Genomic DNA, 14,825 nt, shown 5'->3' with positions numbered 1-14,825 from the left:
TGCACAAAGGAGGGGATCTGGTGCCTCCCTGCTGGTTGATGTAGTACATGCTGGTCAAGTTGTCTGTCTGGATGAGGACAACTCTGCCCCTGAGAAGTGGTAGGAATGCTCTGAGCGCTAGTCAGATGGCATTCAGCTCTAACCAATTGATGTGGTATTCCTGCTCCTGTCGAGTCCAGGTGCTGTGGACCGAGAGATTGTCCAAGGTGGCTCCCCAGCCCTCGAGCGAGGAGTCTGTGGCGATGGTGACCTGCGCGGTAGGTGGCCGAAAAGGCTTGCCCGTCCGTAGGTTGCAGTCCCTGGACCACCATGTTGGGTCCGGGTGAAGAGATGGAGGAACGTTGATGCTCTCAGATTGAGAGCCCCACTCCTGGTTCCATGAGGCTGCGAAGTGCAGCTGAATCCTCCTCATCCTCAATCTCGTGTGTAGGACAGCTAATATGACAGCCGCCAAGAGACCCAGGAGCAGTTGGTACCACCATGCCAAGGTCACCTCTCTGCTGAGCAAGTGGGAGGTGGCCCTCTTGATGGCCGAGATCTTGTCCTGTGACGGAAATACCTTCTCGGAGCACGTGTCCCAGATGAGGGCCAAGAATGTCAGTCTGCATGGGATGCAGCTGCAACTTCTTGAGATTGAGCAAGAAGCCCAGATCGTGCAGTGTGTTCCAAAGGGCATGGGAAGAGTGGTGAACCGCTTCCGGAGAAGTAGCCCTGACGAGCCAGTCGTCGAGGTATGGGTAGATGTGGCGGCCATGCGCTCTGAGGAGGGCAGCTACAATATTCATGAGCCTGGTAAAGACCCTAGGGGGCCGAGTTGAGGCCAAAAGGGAGGACCTTGTATTGGAAAGGGTAGCCGATGATCCTGAATCACAGGAAAGAACGATGGAGCTGCCAAATCAGGACGTGTAGGTACGCGTCCTTCAGATCCAGGGAGCACATCCAGTCTCCCTTGCACAATGTTTCCGCTATAAAGGCTGGCGTAACCACCTCTAATTTTTGTAGAGGTAAGGAGAGGTTGAGGGTGGAAAGGTCCAGCACAACTCTCAGGCCCACCTGCTGCTTCTTATGAATGACAAAAATCCTGGAGTAAAAGCCTAAGCCTCGCTGGGAGGCTGGGACTTCCTCCACTGCCTGGCTCTCTACAAGTGACCGGATCTGGATCTCTGCCAGAAGAGTTGCTGTCCCAACCTGAGGGAGTGGAGGGGAGGAGGGAGGAGAGGCTGGGATGGGTAGGCAGTACCCATGGATACTACAGAGAGGACCCAGGGGTCCCTGAAACTCTGGCGCCAGAAATGCACATGAAGAGCAAGTCTGCCCCCACTGGAGACACATGGACCCAGGAGGGGCGTGTCATGCCTTCTTTCCCTCTGAGGCTGTCGTGGAGGAGGGGGACTGGAAAAAGCACTTACTCCCCCACCCCCTTTTTGTTGCTTGTGGCGGTTTTGAGACACTGGGCTGTCAGGTTGCCTGGATCTCCGTTCCTGGAAGCCACAGAACCCTCCATACGTACGTCCCCTGTCGGAGCGCTGCTGTGACTTGGTGTACGACTTTGGTGTCTCTGGTGTGGTCTTTGTCAAGATGGATAAAGACTTGGCCGTTTGCGAGCTGTTTTTCTTTTTGGCCAGCTCCTCGTCCATGGTGGAGTGGAAGAGGGCCCCCCACTCTCGAATGGCAGATCTAGTATGCGTTACTGGACGTCCGGGTTGAATTTCGTTGCCCGGAGCCAGGCTGTCCTTCTCATGTCCGTGGCGATACAGATGGCATGCCAGAGGTGTCAATATGGACCACAGTGGTTTCCATGAGGTCCTGCAACACCAGCTTGGCCTCACCCAGCCCTGCCTTCAAACGGGATTGGCCCTGCTTAGGGAGTTCCGGGAGGACGTCTGCAATTTCCCACCATAACCTCTGGTTAGCGGCAACCAGCATGGTGTTGGCATTGTGCTGACAAAGATGCAAGGACGTGTTGGAATACAGCTTCTTCCCGTACGCCTCAAAGATCTTCTCCTCCTTGCCTAGCAGCGTCATCGAGGAGGCAGCTTAGGACGACTGAGGCTTGGAGTATAGTGATGCCGCAGCAATCATCGAGGAGTTTGACTGAGGATGGGCCGATAGCAAGAGTGTATCTCCCCCCCCCCCTCCATCTGCCTGTACTTGGCGTCCAGGCATCAATTGACCAGCTGGACAGAGTGGGTCCTGAACCAACCCTTTTTGGCCAGGGAGACTACATCGGTCTGCAGTGGAATTCCCGTTTTGGCAGAGCGGCATCGTGTGAGGACTTCAGCCAGAACCCCCTCTGCCGGCTGCTCAACCTCGGATTGGGGTAGGCTCAGGTACTCCACCCCTGAGGATAACCCCCATCCGAGGTGACTTTATGAGCCTGAGGAATCTCTCGAAGAACCCCTCTTCACAGGTCGGAGAGGTGGAAGGGGGTACCGATGAGGTAGCAGGAGGCTGATGGAGCCGCTGCATACCCTGGCCGTAAGGATACAGTGGGATCCTGCCCTGCGCAAATGAAGGATAGACTAAGCCACGTACCTGGGTGAGGCCAGTCCCACCTTGACGCTCGTTCTTCGCCGAACTCCTGCAATGGCGTTGGACGGGTGCCGATGTCTGGCACAGTGGCCATTTTGTTGAGCTGCCTGCCACGTGCCTGCATCGTGTTGCTCGGCCCGCTGGGCCCAGCCTCCTCCAAGACTCTTGAGTGTGGATCGCAAGGCCTACCCTGCTCCTTGGGCCTAGGCCCGGTTGGTGCGGAACCCTCGGCCGTGGGCCGGTAGAGTTGCGTTTAGGCATCCCCTCGACAATATTGCTGGTACTAGGGCATGGCCCCTCCGACATAATGCTGCAAAAAAAGGGCAGAGCCCCTCGGGTGGAGACGCGGTCCAAGAACCTTCCGGTCCCTCAGCGCGGTCACTGGGAGGATCCAAGAATCCCTCGGCCGGTAGGCCGTTCGCTGGAGCAGACTCTGTGCGTGTGCTAGTACAAGGACCTGAGCGGTCCCTCCCGTGCAGGGGAGTCCTTGGGCAGGAGTATCCCTTGCGGGGTGCAATGGAAAATAGAGGCCCTACCTTAGGCCTGGCTCAATGTTTCACCAAGTTCTTGAGGTCCTCTGGAGGCGACTTCTAGAAGAGCTCCCTCCACCTGGATAGTCTGTTCTTCAGCGATTTCGATGACAGGGCGTTGCATGCTGTACAAGCTTGCCAACCGTGGTCTGGGCCAAGGCAACGTAGACAGACGGCGTAGGGGTCTGAAGTAGGGAAGAGCCAGTTGCAGGATCGACACCTACTGAACCCTGTGGAAGTCGGCATGTGCCGGGGAGGAGCGTGACACTCTAGGACCAAGTACCTGAATGATAAGACAGACAAAAAAGACAAAGAAGAAGTGTCCGCACGTGGAATTACATGGCCGAAGCCAAACCCAGGAGCGCTGGTGAATTCGGCCGGTTCCAGTCGACGCAGAAAAGGGGACTGAGGTGTTGAGCCAGAGGGCAAAGTCAGGGCAGTGCATGCTCCTTGGGCCACAAAACCCCGCGCGCCTCTAAATTTAAAGGGGAAGACGTTTTTTTTTTCGGGTGAATAAGGTTCCGTCTCCTGTCCCTTGGAAGGGAAGCCCACGCAGTATGGAGGAAAAGGGACAGGACATAAGAGTATGAGCTGCCATCAACAAGGTAAATAAAAGATTTAAGTAACATGTCAGAAAAACAAACATGTGAAAAACTGGTTACCCAGTGCCTGCAAGAACTGCATAACCGTGAAGTCAGTGAAAATGAACCTTATTCAGGCAACCTCTTAAAGAACGCAATAGCAGCCAAGTAACCCTTCACAGTGTGATCTGCATGCCCAGATGACCCCCAAAAGCATGAAGTCCGGAACAGTGGAGGTAGGACAAACAAGGGACCCAAATCTGTGTCGCTGCACCAAGACACAAATGTATGCCACCTAAATAGATAGAATTGATAGCAGGCTTTCTAGAGGAGAAGGGTTCATACAGGATGTCATCCTACAAATCCTACACTTTGCATACTTTAGCATCTCAGCAGCCAAGCATGAAGGCTGAGGATGCAGAGGTTTGGACAGAGAACCCAGCCGCCGACTGGGAAAGCAGGTCCACCTTAATGGGAAGGCACCAAGGAGGACAGATGGACATGTGCAGAAATTCCAGGTACTAGATTCTACTGGTCCAGTTTGAATCAATCAGGATCATGGTGGCCCTGTTCTTCTGCACAATGACGGGAATCGGCAGTAACACAAGAGAGTCAAGTTCCACTGAGCAATGAATGTGTCCCCCAGAAGCCTGCCCTTGGGAAAATCCCCTGGCAAAGAACAACCTGCACTCACTGTTGAACTTGAGTCAAAGATCAACTTAATGGGTCATATCTGACCCGAGGATATCTGAGCAGGAAGACTTCAGTCTCCCACATCACGTTCTCTGTGCCAGCCAGATGTGCAGCTCACACAGACAATACATTCTTCAGATCCCAGAAACACTGCTTTATTGCTTACATGCAGAAAGGCAGCAACAAGCATACCACCTTGTTTGTTGAGGTAATGCATAACCACAGTATTGTATGTCAGGATCAGGACACACATGGCCTTTAAGGAGCGAAGAAATGCAACCAGAGCCAGTCCAGTGGGCCGCAATTCCAATAGAGATATGTTCCCATGCAACAACCCCAGCCCCTTTACCCTCAGATTGTCCGTGTGAGCGCCAGAGACTTTCATTCAACAAGGCGTCCGTGACCATGGTTTGCTGAGAGTAAGGGGGTCATACGGAAAGAGCAAGGGAGAAGGCCCTGCCCAAGCCAGTGTCCAGAACTTCCCCAGTGAAACGGAGGGACTGAGATGGGCTCATCCAGGACTTCATAGAGAAGCCAAGACTGTAGTAGACTGCAGTTGTGATGCATGTAGTGTGGCGGGTCAGATGAAGGAGTCCGACACAAGGACATGTTACTTTGGTTTTTCATTAAATCATATGGTAAAGGCCTATCTCTCCCTACTACTTGAGAGAGATCACCCTAGCAATCTAAACTAAAATGTGCTCTTCTAATGTCAGGGAGTCAAAAATAATATAGTCTGCAGGCCCAAACCTAAATCTACCGGACCCTACCACTAATAAGAATAACTCAAATATAGGCAAAATGAATGTCTCTTCTCCTGGCCATCCTTCAAAGCGGCTTCCTCTTTCTATTTGCATCTTATCTCTTTATTTGGTAAAAAGGTACAAATTACTTTTTTCTATATTGATTTTCCAAAGTTATTTTGTCTGTTAGTCCCTGGATATGTAGCTCTTCCCATATGCTTATGGGTTTGGTACAATCCGCCTTCCCAGCTTTACGATAGCATTTATTGGGATATTTCTCCACTCTCTTGCTTTCAATAAGATACTGCATATATCCTTATGGTTCAATGTTTCCACTATTTAGTTTGGTCTTTTTCAAATCACTAGTTCCCATTCTCTGGGTTTCTTGACACTATATTGTATCTTAAGGCCCTGTTCCCTTGACAGCCTCAGCTCTTCAAGTCTCCTTCTCTGGAGATGTCCCACTTCTTCCCAGGCTGTTTCATCCCACTTTTTATCCATTTGCCAACCATTGTTGTTTGTCACACTCTGTATGGCTTTATCACTTCTCCAATGTTTATTTACTGACTTTCCAAGTCACAATTTCGAGAATCATTTCCCTCCTACGACTTTGTTTTGGAGGCCTCTTGGCCTCTCACACTCGCCCCAGTACTTTTTTCCTTGTAGAAAAAAGGTTGCAGGGCTCTGCATGCCTTCGGGTATTCTGCTTCTCCCTTTTGTGACTCAGTCTATCGCTTCACTGTAGCAGGTCCTACTGGGGCTTGGCACACACTCAGGTACTTGGTTCCTCTGTGGCACTTGTCGGTGCCTGCAATGTAATCACTTGTTCCGGCACACTCTCTTGTACTTGAGTTCTTGATTCTGGAAGAAAATCTGCATATGCGGCCAGTAGAGAGCAGACAATGCTTCCAACACCTGGGGTTGCTGTGTTGTTGCCTGGGCCTTTAGCCCACCATGCTGTCGATGTGGTCACACTACCACCTTGTATAGGTTGCAGATTCCGTACCAGCACCGGCTCTCCCGTTGTTGTACTCCCCAGAGTTCCAGCGTCTCACCGGGGCTTCTCACCTCGCCTAAAGTCGCAGGTCCCGCAGCTTCATTCTGCTCTGCTTCTGCAAAGCATCAACACATCTGGGGGCTTCTCCTGCATATCCAGTTCTCTCTCGTAAGATTCACTCATCCCAGTTATATGAACGTCTATATTTAAAGAGACATTTACTTTTTCTCTGCATTGCTGTTTTGTTTCCAGATTGTCAGTAGTCCAACATAAGGATGACAGATTATTCTTTACAAAGTCAGATCCATATGGGCATAGGGAGGTCCTCGTCGAAAAAGTAATCATTGTCCCCCAAATGGTCGAGTAACTCCCATTTAGGTCCCACTTACCCATACCCCCTAGGGAGAGTCTTGTGGAGCAGGCTAACCCGCCTAGCCTCAAAAGGGGTGGTTCCCCCCTGGGGAGAAGAGATGAATACCTCAGATTCATAACAGTGGGTGGACACCATATCTGGGATGCAGGACAACTGTCCAGATAGGGAAATACGTAAACTTTGTCCCTTCTGAGAAATGCAGCCACCACTGCTGAATGACCGTCAAAACAGAGGACAGCCCAATGGGCAGGACCTTAAACTGGAAATGGGTGCTCCCAATATGAACCTCCGATAGTTCCACCAGCAGATCAATCCCATGATGCCTACTTGTGCTTGAACGTCCAATGAAACCAGCCAGTTCTGCAACTCCAGGGCCAGGAATATCTGGGCCAAGGTGACCATCATGAACTTGTCCTTTATCAGTACACATTCAGAAGCCTCAAATGAAAGGCAGGACAGAGGCAGCAGTCATTCTTTGCTACCAGACAATGTAGAGTACCAACCCTTTCCAATACACAAAAGGCACCAGTACGATGGCCCATTTCACAAGAAGTTGACACACTTCACCCAACAGGCAGGCATCTAGACAGAGCAAGAATGGGAGGCAATACATCCTTGCAGGACATTCCATAAGGCCCAGCCGTTAGAAATGTGCATTGCCAAGCATACACACAACTGGTGTAGGAAAGGTAAAATTCCAATTCACTGGAGCTTTGGGCCTGGGTGGCAGAGGGCACGGAAACAGAGGCCACTCCAGCTCTGTGCTCCTCTGCCTCTTCCTTGGATGGGAAAATGCTGCAGACCTTGCTTGCTGGGGGACTTCGCCACAGTGGGTGAAAGAGGAAAAGACTGAAATGAACAACCTTTGAAAGTAGTGCAGGTAGGCTTTTTGAAGGTTAACCCAAGAGATAGCTTGGTACCTCTCCACAGAATCATCTGCCTTTTGCTCCAAGAGTTTGCGACTGTCAGTGTATATTTAAGAATTTTGCCTGGAAATTAGGGACAAAAACAGATCATCACATCCATGAATGTCCGATTGACAGAGCTCAAACTCATTACTCTCGTCACACAGTCGGTCGTGTCCAGACCCAACTGGAGGATATAACAAGATGCTTCCTTCCAGTCATTAACCATGGAAGCATAACTCAGGCATGGGGAATCGCAATGTTGTCACAGAAATCACACACCACAAACAGTGGGTGTATTTAGCTAGGGCACAGGTGGTGTTCACTGGCCACAAGCCCAAGCTGGTAGAATCAAACATTTATTCTGTCAAAAGCAACCAAATTCTTTCTTTCCCTTCTGTGACGAGTCACTAGGTGTCATCGCTTCTGCCCAGGAAGGAGACCTTTCCCAAGAGGCTAGGGAGGTGGGCCACTATCCAATATTCCCCCTAAAGATGATTTAATGCAGGATGACCTCATGGGGAGGAACTCCCCTGCTGGGGATAAGGGTGGCCCCCTGGGGCATGGCCCGGTAAACACCATCGCAAATACTCTTGCTCCTCTTTCCTCTAGTAACCTCTTTTTAGATAGACCCATGCACCCATTGTAATACCCATTTTAATACACAAGACCTCACTGCGACCACAAGTACCATGACGAAGAACAACATGGGAACCATGAAGATAACCAATTATAGATATAATGGTATGAGGTGGCCCGGCGGGGGCATGAGGATTGAGATCAAAAGAGAGAAAGGGGACTTACACAATGGGTCAAATGAGACCTTGCTACATTGTATAAAAACTGAAGATGGGTCAAACCCAGCCAGGATACGCTTTGAGTGCAGAGTTTATCCGACGTGCGCGTTTCTAACTTGTTTAGCAGACACGAGGAAGGAGAGAGCAGAGGGCACTGGCAATCAGCCGTGTGAGCATCTGAGCAGGTCTGCAGGAAGCAGGCCTGTGCAACCAGCCAGAGGGAAAGCAAGCAGCGGAAAGCTGTCTGATTCGACAGCAGAAGGCAGCCTGAAGAGCCAGCAGAAGCAAGCTAAAGAACCACTGTCCCTGGAAGCCCCAGCAATGCACCTACACCCAAATCAAGGTAACTGGAGGTGCGGAAGACCCGTAGGGGACGCGGCTGTGCAAGTAAAGCAGGCTACAGCCAACTCCCCTCAGCTCCTTGGTAACAACAATGCACAGGAGACCCCCAAAAATCCCAACGTGTAGCACAGCTCTTCTTCCTTGTTCGAGTGGCTGTACCAATATTTCTACTGACCACCAGGGAAGGGTCAGGGGACCCAACCAAGTTCAGATAAGCAACAGAGGAGACCATCCTCATCGTGGTGGCAGGCATAAGCCCACTACTCTTAAGAGGAGGGTCGAGGACACCAACATTAGGGAAATTAAGTGTACAAAATATGCATCCTAGGAACGCTTCCTCGTATTCGTGACAAACCCAAAACCACTCATCCCCAGACAAGGGTCACGGACCCCAACAATAAAGAACTGAGTCAAGGAGAAAATCTTCCTCAAATCAGTGGGGAGACAAAGCCCGCTAAACACAATAGAAGGGTCTGGGACCCAGACGAAGGAAGTGTGAAATGGGTCTGAAATCCAGACAAAGAGAATACCAATGAGAAAGAGTGGCAGTTTGCCTACACTTGGAAGGAATGGCAAACCCTATTGAATGACTGTGTAACATACATGGGGAATCAGAGAGCAGAGGAAGAGAGCTATTTCCCCTTGGTCCTAAGAAAGGGCTTAAACGGGTCTGTGACCCCGACAAAGGAAGTGTTTAAGGGTCTGGAAGCCAGACAAAGAAAACCAATGAGAAAGAATGGAAGTTTGCCTATAATTGGAAGGAATGTCAAACTGTATTGAATGACAATCTAAAATAACTGGGGAACTTGAGGGCATCGGAAGAAGAGATCCCTGGTCCATGAAAGGACGTGGAAGTCCATACCCAATCCAGGAGAAGGGAGTAATTTTCCTGGATCAGGATCTATAGATTTTGGGTGAACTTTTGTGGCAGCACATATCGATGTCAGAGGAAGGACGTCATTCCCTGTGCCTGAAGCACTTTTTGGACGATTGTCAAAAAGAACTTTCAGCATCCACCAGGAGAAGGGAGTAATTCCCCTGGTCAAACACCTTTTGTGTCATTAGATCCCCTTAGTTTTGAGAGTGTAAGGGCTAGAGATAGGTTTGGACACAGGACGGTCACTATTTATTTGACGGACATTCTGACAGTTTTTAGTTTTGGTTGAGGCAGGGAAACCCCTCAAAGTGATGGGGCCAGATGGGTTTTTCTTTAAAATGTCAATATTTGTGGAAAAGGTAACCCTCGTGTCAGCCTCTCCCTCTCCTGTATCCTTACAATTCAGGGAAGCAAGTATTGATACATGGCTGACATCTAGCCCAAGGTAAGGCCTAAAATACTCGACTCTGGGTACAAGTACAGGAAACCTAAACCCATGGGTGCTGGACGATGCTTCTTTGAAAGGTGAAGGTCCACAGACAGTGAGGAGGCCAGTTAACATCACACGGACAACACTGTGGTAGCTAACTGCCAAGTTAAAAGGTAGAAGACTCTTTTGGGGGACCCTGGTCCAGTAAGAATGTAATGTCAAATTGTGCCACTGGCTTTGGCGGGACAGGCAGGCTCAGGGAAGCAATGACATCAATGGTTCAATGTTAAAAGGAATTTGGTTTATCATATGCAGAGGCCTGCATGAAGTACAGTACAGGGGAGGTGTCTAGAGCACTAGCATTCGGAAGCCAAATCGGAGGTAGAATTCTTGTGCGAAATTATCCAAACCTCTCAAATCCAATGGTTCAAGCGCACAAATGCTCATCGGAAAGTTGCAAAAAGATTGGGTTCTCGGAGCAGGAATAAGCATCAGTGAGATGTCAGGGCAGTCTGGCACCGAAGCGGAGGATACTGGTCCTGGGGCTATGGTGCCCAAAGGTGCAGTTGACCCATGCTCGAGGGGAGCAGTCTCAGGTGTCAGTGCTTGAACTGAGCCAGCAGACATGCAGTTACAGTTAGAAGAGGGCCTTCTGCCAGTTTGTCTCCTTTGCTCTGATATCAGAACCAAAGTCACCGTCGCTGGGGCACTAGCAAAAGTGCCGAACATCTCTTGCCCGATTTGCCCCCCACTGCTCTGGTTTAGAAGAGTGAGAGGGGAACTGTATGGTAAAGAGTGGGGATTCTCCAGATTCTTCATCCTTTCAAAAGGAGCAACAATTCTTTGTGGAGTATGAGGCAGAAGAATAGATTGCAGAAAATGTGCTGGGGTAGTGAGACCTCTTGTGAAGCTGGTCGTCTCTTTTCAGTCACCTTTATGTGAGCTGGAATCCATTTTTGTCATCCCTTGAGCAGTGTTCCAACACAGTCTCCTCCGAACATGAGACTTCTTAAACAGGGGCTCTGAAGCAGTGGATTTGGAGTGAGTGCAATTTACCCATATGATCACAGAGGGCCTTGCCATCCCTGGAGTGGAACAAACTGCCATCTTCAATATCTTGCTCCTTTGCCAGCTAGTAAAGACAACATTTAGGGTCAGTGAGCAGGCCATACAGGGATGGAAGCCCACCTTGCGTTTTGGCATGATACAATTAGTAGAAATAAAATGATAGTGTGCTGCTCAGAAACTTGACTAAGTGCACAGAAAAAAGGAACTAAGGTAATGGAGTGCCAATGCCCTCGTATATGCTTACACCATGACATCTCAGGGCATTGCAGGCATGCATGGATATCGGGAGGATCTGACTCAGTCTCCTGGTGCACCCCAGTGGCTGAAGACAGCTAATATATATATATATATATCCAAAATGAAGAACAGTCAGAGAAGGTAAACCATTAGCAAGTGGGATCCGGTCCTTGAGCTCCTGAAATGGGCCAGAAGTACAGACTGTGAGGGGTTATGAAGGACCCATGTATAACATCACATTAACCTCTTTTCTCCCACTACTTTTCCCCATTTCCCCCGTGAACTTTATTGCCACTAAGCAAAACCGGTCATATATGGTTAAAATTACAAGTCTCTGGCCACCTTATCCATCTCGCTCCACAGCTCTAAAGCGGAGAACAAGAAGGCTCATCACAGCATGAATCTATTCAGCCTGACCAAGCCAAGTGCAACTGCAAGTCCTACATTGCCCTATGACGTTTCCAGTGAAAGAAACCAGCAAGAGTTAGCATGGGATGATGCACCAGTACCTTTTATCAAAGTACAGGAAGTCGAAGGGTAATTGAGTACATACCAACTTGTTGCACACCAGTTCAGCCCCAGATTGGAGAATGCACTGCTGTCTCCTACACTTTTATACGAGGGCCATATTCCAGAACCACCGTAGAGACGTGCATTGTAACCTAAACTAGTTTGTAACAAATGTTATATTGAAGACAACAGATCCCCATTTTCTTTCTTACAGAACCTCCATTATGCCTTTCACAATATTTGTACTGTACAGGTTAAGAGATTGCCCTTTTATGGGGTCAAGCAGGCACAATAAAATTGATATAGAAATTAAAAATTGTTGATTTTGAGCCACATGTTGTACTTGAAAGGTCTTGTTGGCAAATGTTCAATGGACTACACAGATACCCCTTATATATTGCCCAAATGCAAACACTGATTCTTATGAATAGGGTTTTACCGTGTCATCATCCTCATCGTCTTTTTCATCTTCTAAAAAGCGAATTGCACTGATCCTGTTTACTGCACGGTCGTTCCAGGTGTCGTCAGTCATGTCATTTACCAAACTCTCAAATCCTCCACACCGTGGTAAGTTTTCTGTGATGGGCAAACAAAATAGAAAATGTGGTAACAAATCAGCATAGTTTTATTGTAATAGAAATAGACAATTGCTATTCAGCTGTATATCAAATTAGATTTATGTCACATCAATGCATTAATTGGGATATGTTTTACAAGCTTAAACACAGCATATAAATCAGCAAACAAACATTATTTTAGGTTGGCAGTGAATTGGTTTATATCAAACCTTACAGGACTTGCAAATAAAATGAAAATTATAACTATATAATTTCACAATATCAAGATAAGAACTGATGAGGGTAATTTTTAAGGAGCTAAATTCAGCAACATTGTCTTGCCTGCAATCCTATGCACCCAATATTCATTCATATTCAAGAACATTGCATTAAAAGCTAATAGTTCAAAATACAACTTCTGCAAATCAGGGTGTGGGATGTTTTAACCCGCTTCTGCTCTGCTATGCTATGCTGCAGCACTGTGTAATGAGGGTGCCAGAAATAGCAAAATGGCTGCAAAACCCTTGTGCGCGCCAAAAACGCCTGAAAATTGCGCTTTGCAACACACAAAAAGATGGTTGCCCAAACTGTCACGCATGTTGCCAGTAGTGGAACAGAGATCTCACTCCTGAAATATGTCACTGGGCTCCACAACAAGTGAAAATGGAGTACAGAAGGAAAAAGCAGTGTTGCTAAATGAAAACCCAAAATCTTGCTTTAAATCCCTTTTTCTTTGGTGCTGAAACTGCAGAATGCCGGTACAAAACACCCTCAAACATCCAAAATTCTTGCTGGGTGCTACAATTCAATTAGCCTAAGAAATCATTGTGAACTTGCAAGGTCCTGAAAAGCTGAAAGCATAAAAGGATTTCTACAGCAAAAGTGGCCTGTCTGTCAAAAATCTCTGGGTGCAGTACCCTGGGCCACCTGAATGAAAGCTGTCAGGAGCCTGCCTGATTAAACTTTAAACATGTATAAACTGAAATCAAATGTTTGCAATCTAAGAGGCCTGTTACTGAGAGTAACCTATGTTGTAATTGTTTGGATCCCATGTTTTAAAATCTTGAATGAGAATTCTAGCTGCTATTTTGAAATCACAAGTTTGTTTTAAGCTAAGGAAAAATGCAACAGAATTAACAATTAAATCAAGCCTGGCTAAAGCTACCAAAATAGAATATCAGGTTTCCTCACAGAAGGAAGGCCTTTCCTTCCAGCAGGAAATCACACCAAAGTGATAATTATAGGGTGTGGAAAGAACCTGGTCTACAGAGGCATGAGGAACAATGAACAGCTGCTGCTAAGGAAATGTGAGGTGTGAGGACAGTCGTAAATGGCCTCTGCAAGGAGCAAACAAGGGGGATGGCTCCTGGGCTTCCAGGGAGAGACCAATGGGTGGAGCTAAAACAACCATTTGCTGCTTAACAAGGACAAAGAACACCGTTTAAAAATACAGATAACTTACTGTTTAAAATTGTGAAAAATATGAAAACAGAATTGTGAATCTAAATTTTGGCTGAACGTTTTAAGAGGTGGCAAAATCATGGACATGTTCTGGAAAGAAATGGCAGGAAATGTGATTTTATACAAAATGTATTTCTGCTAGAAGTACGAAACTTTACACACTTATGCCCATGTTAAATGCGCACACTTGTAAAAATTTGATTAAGAATTGGACATTGTGTTCCCGATGAAAAGGGCAAAATTCTGTGAAAAGCTGAGACAAGATCCCACAGCTATGGGGTCTTGAGGGATAGCTGCTATATAAAATATGTAATCTGTATATGTGATTCTTATAGAGGCTGCACATGTGTAAATATGTATGGGACCAAAAGTAGATTTGGTGTTCAAGGAGCTAGAGGTGGATTCTCTGCCTCATAAAATCACACCATAAAGATGACCCACTGTTCCTCTCCTCCTATCAAGGCAGAGAGGAGACTCTGACCGAATCACATGTCAAAGGGGCGAGTTTAGGGTAAACCAGCACACACACCCCCTTTATGACATCTGTTCATAGCATAAATAGAGACAGCTCACCACTCAAAAATACAGACAGATTCATGCACTATCCTGATACTGGCGGAGCACCCTGCTGCTGAACTCTACATCTTCCTTGCTCCGGACTCCAGAAACTTGGCAAAGCAGAAACCCATTGCATAGCTGAACCATTTTCAGCTAGGCCTCAAATTCCAGAACCCCACAAACCTAAGGGGAAGCATCAAAATACAGCCGGGCTGCACTGTACTGCTTGCCTGCTGAAATAATTATTATCAGAACCAAGAAGGGCAGATCTCATCCAGTCCTGTGCCGTGCTGTGACCAGAGTGCATTGCAGATCCTGTCCAGTCCTGTGCCATGCTGTGACCAGAGCGCCTTGCTGATTGCAGATCCAATCCGATGTGCCCATCCGTCCGTCCTAGAACCACACCCAATTCGCTGACCAGAATCTTGACGGACCAGAATCCTGACGGTTCCATTTAAAAACATATATAAGCAGTATCTATAGATAGAACTGAGTAACTAGCATATGTACCTTGCTTAGTTAATCCCCATCTTAAACCCATCCTATCTTGTATTCAGAACCTGTGTTGTTGGGAGTATTTTTGAATTGTCTGAACTCTCTATCCAATCCATCCTATCTTCCTCCTGTACTAGTA

General features: G+C 47.8%; 1 protein-coding gene across 1 annotated transcript in view; it reads right to left on the bottom strand.

Moving 5' to 3' along the window:
• LRRC1 (leucine rich repeat containing 1) overlaps positions 1-14,825 on the bottom strand; it is a 694,627-nt gene that overhangs the window by 4,403 nt on the left and 675,399 nt on the right. The window contains exon 13 of the mRNA XM_069606135.1: positions 12,055-12,191. Within this exon, the coding sequence (XP_069462236.1) occupies positions 12,055-12,191 (137 nt within the window). The remainder of the gene's footprint in view (positions 1-12,054; positions 12,192-14,825) is intronic.

This window comes from Ambystoma mexicanum, chromosome 4p (genome assembly GCF_040938575.1).
Source record: "Ambystoma mexicanum isolate Mex_15411 chromosome 4p, UKY_AmexF1_1, whole genome shotgun sequence".
Lineage (NCBI taxonomy): Eukaryota > Metazoa > Chordata > Amphibia > Caudata > Ambystomatidae > Ambystoma > Ambystoma mexicanum.
Note: the sequence above shows the minus strand (reverse complement) of the source record. Positions and strands in the feature narration are given on the sequence as shown.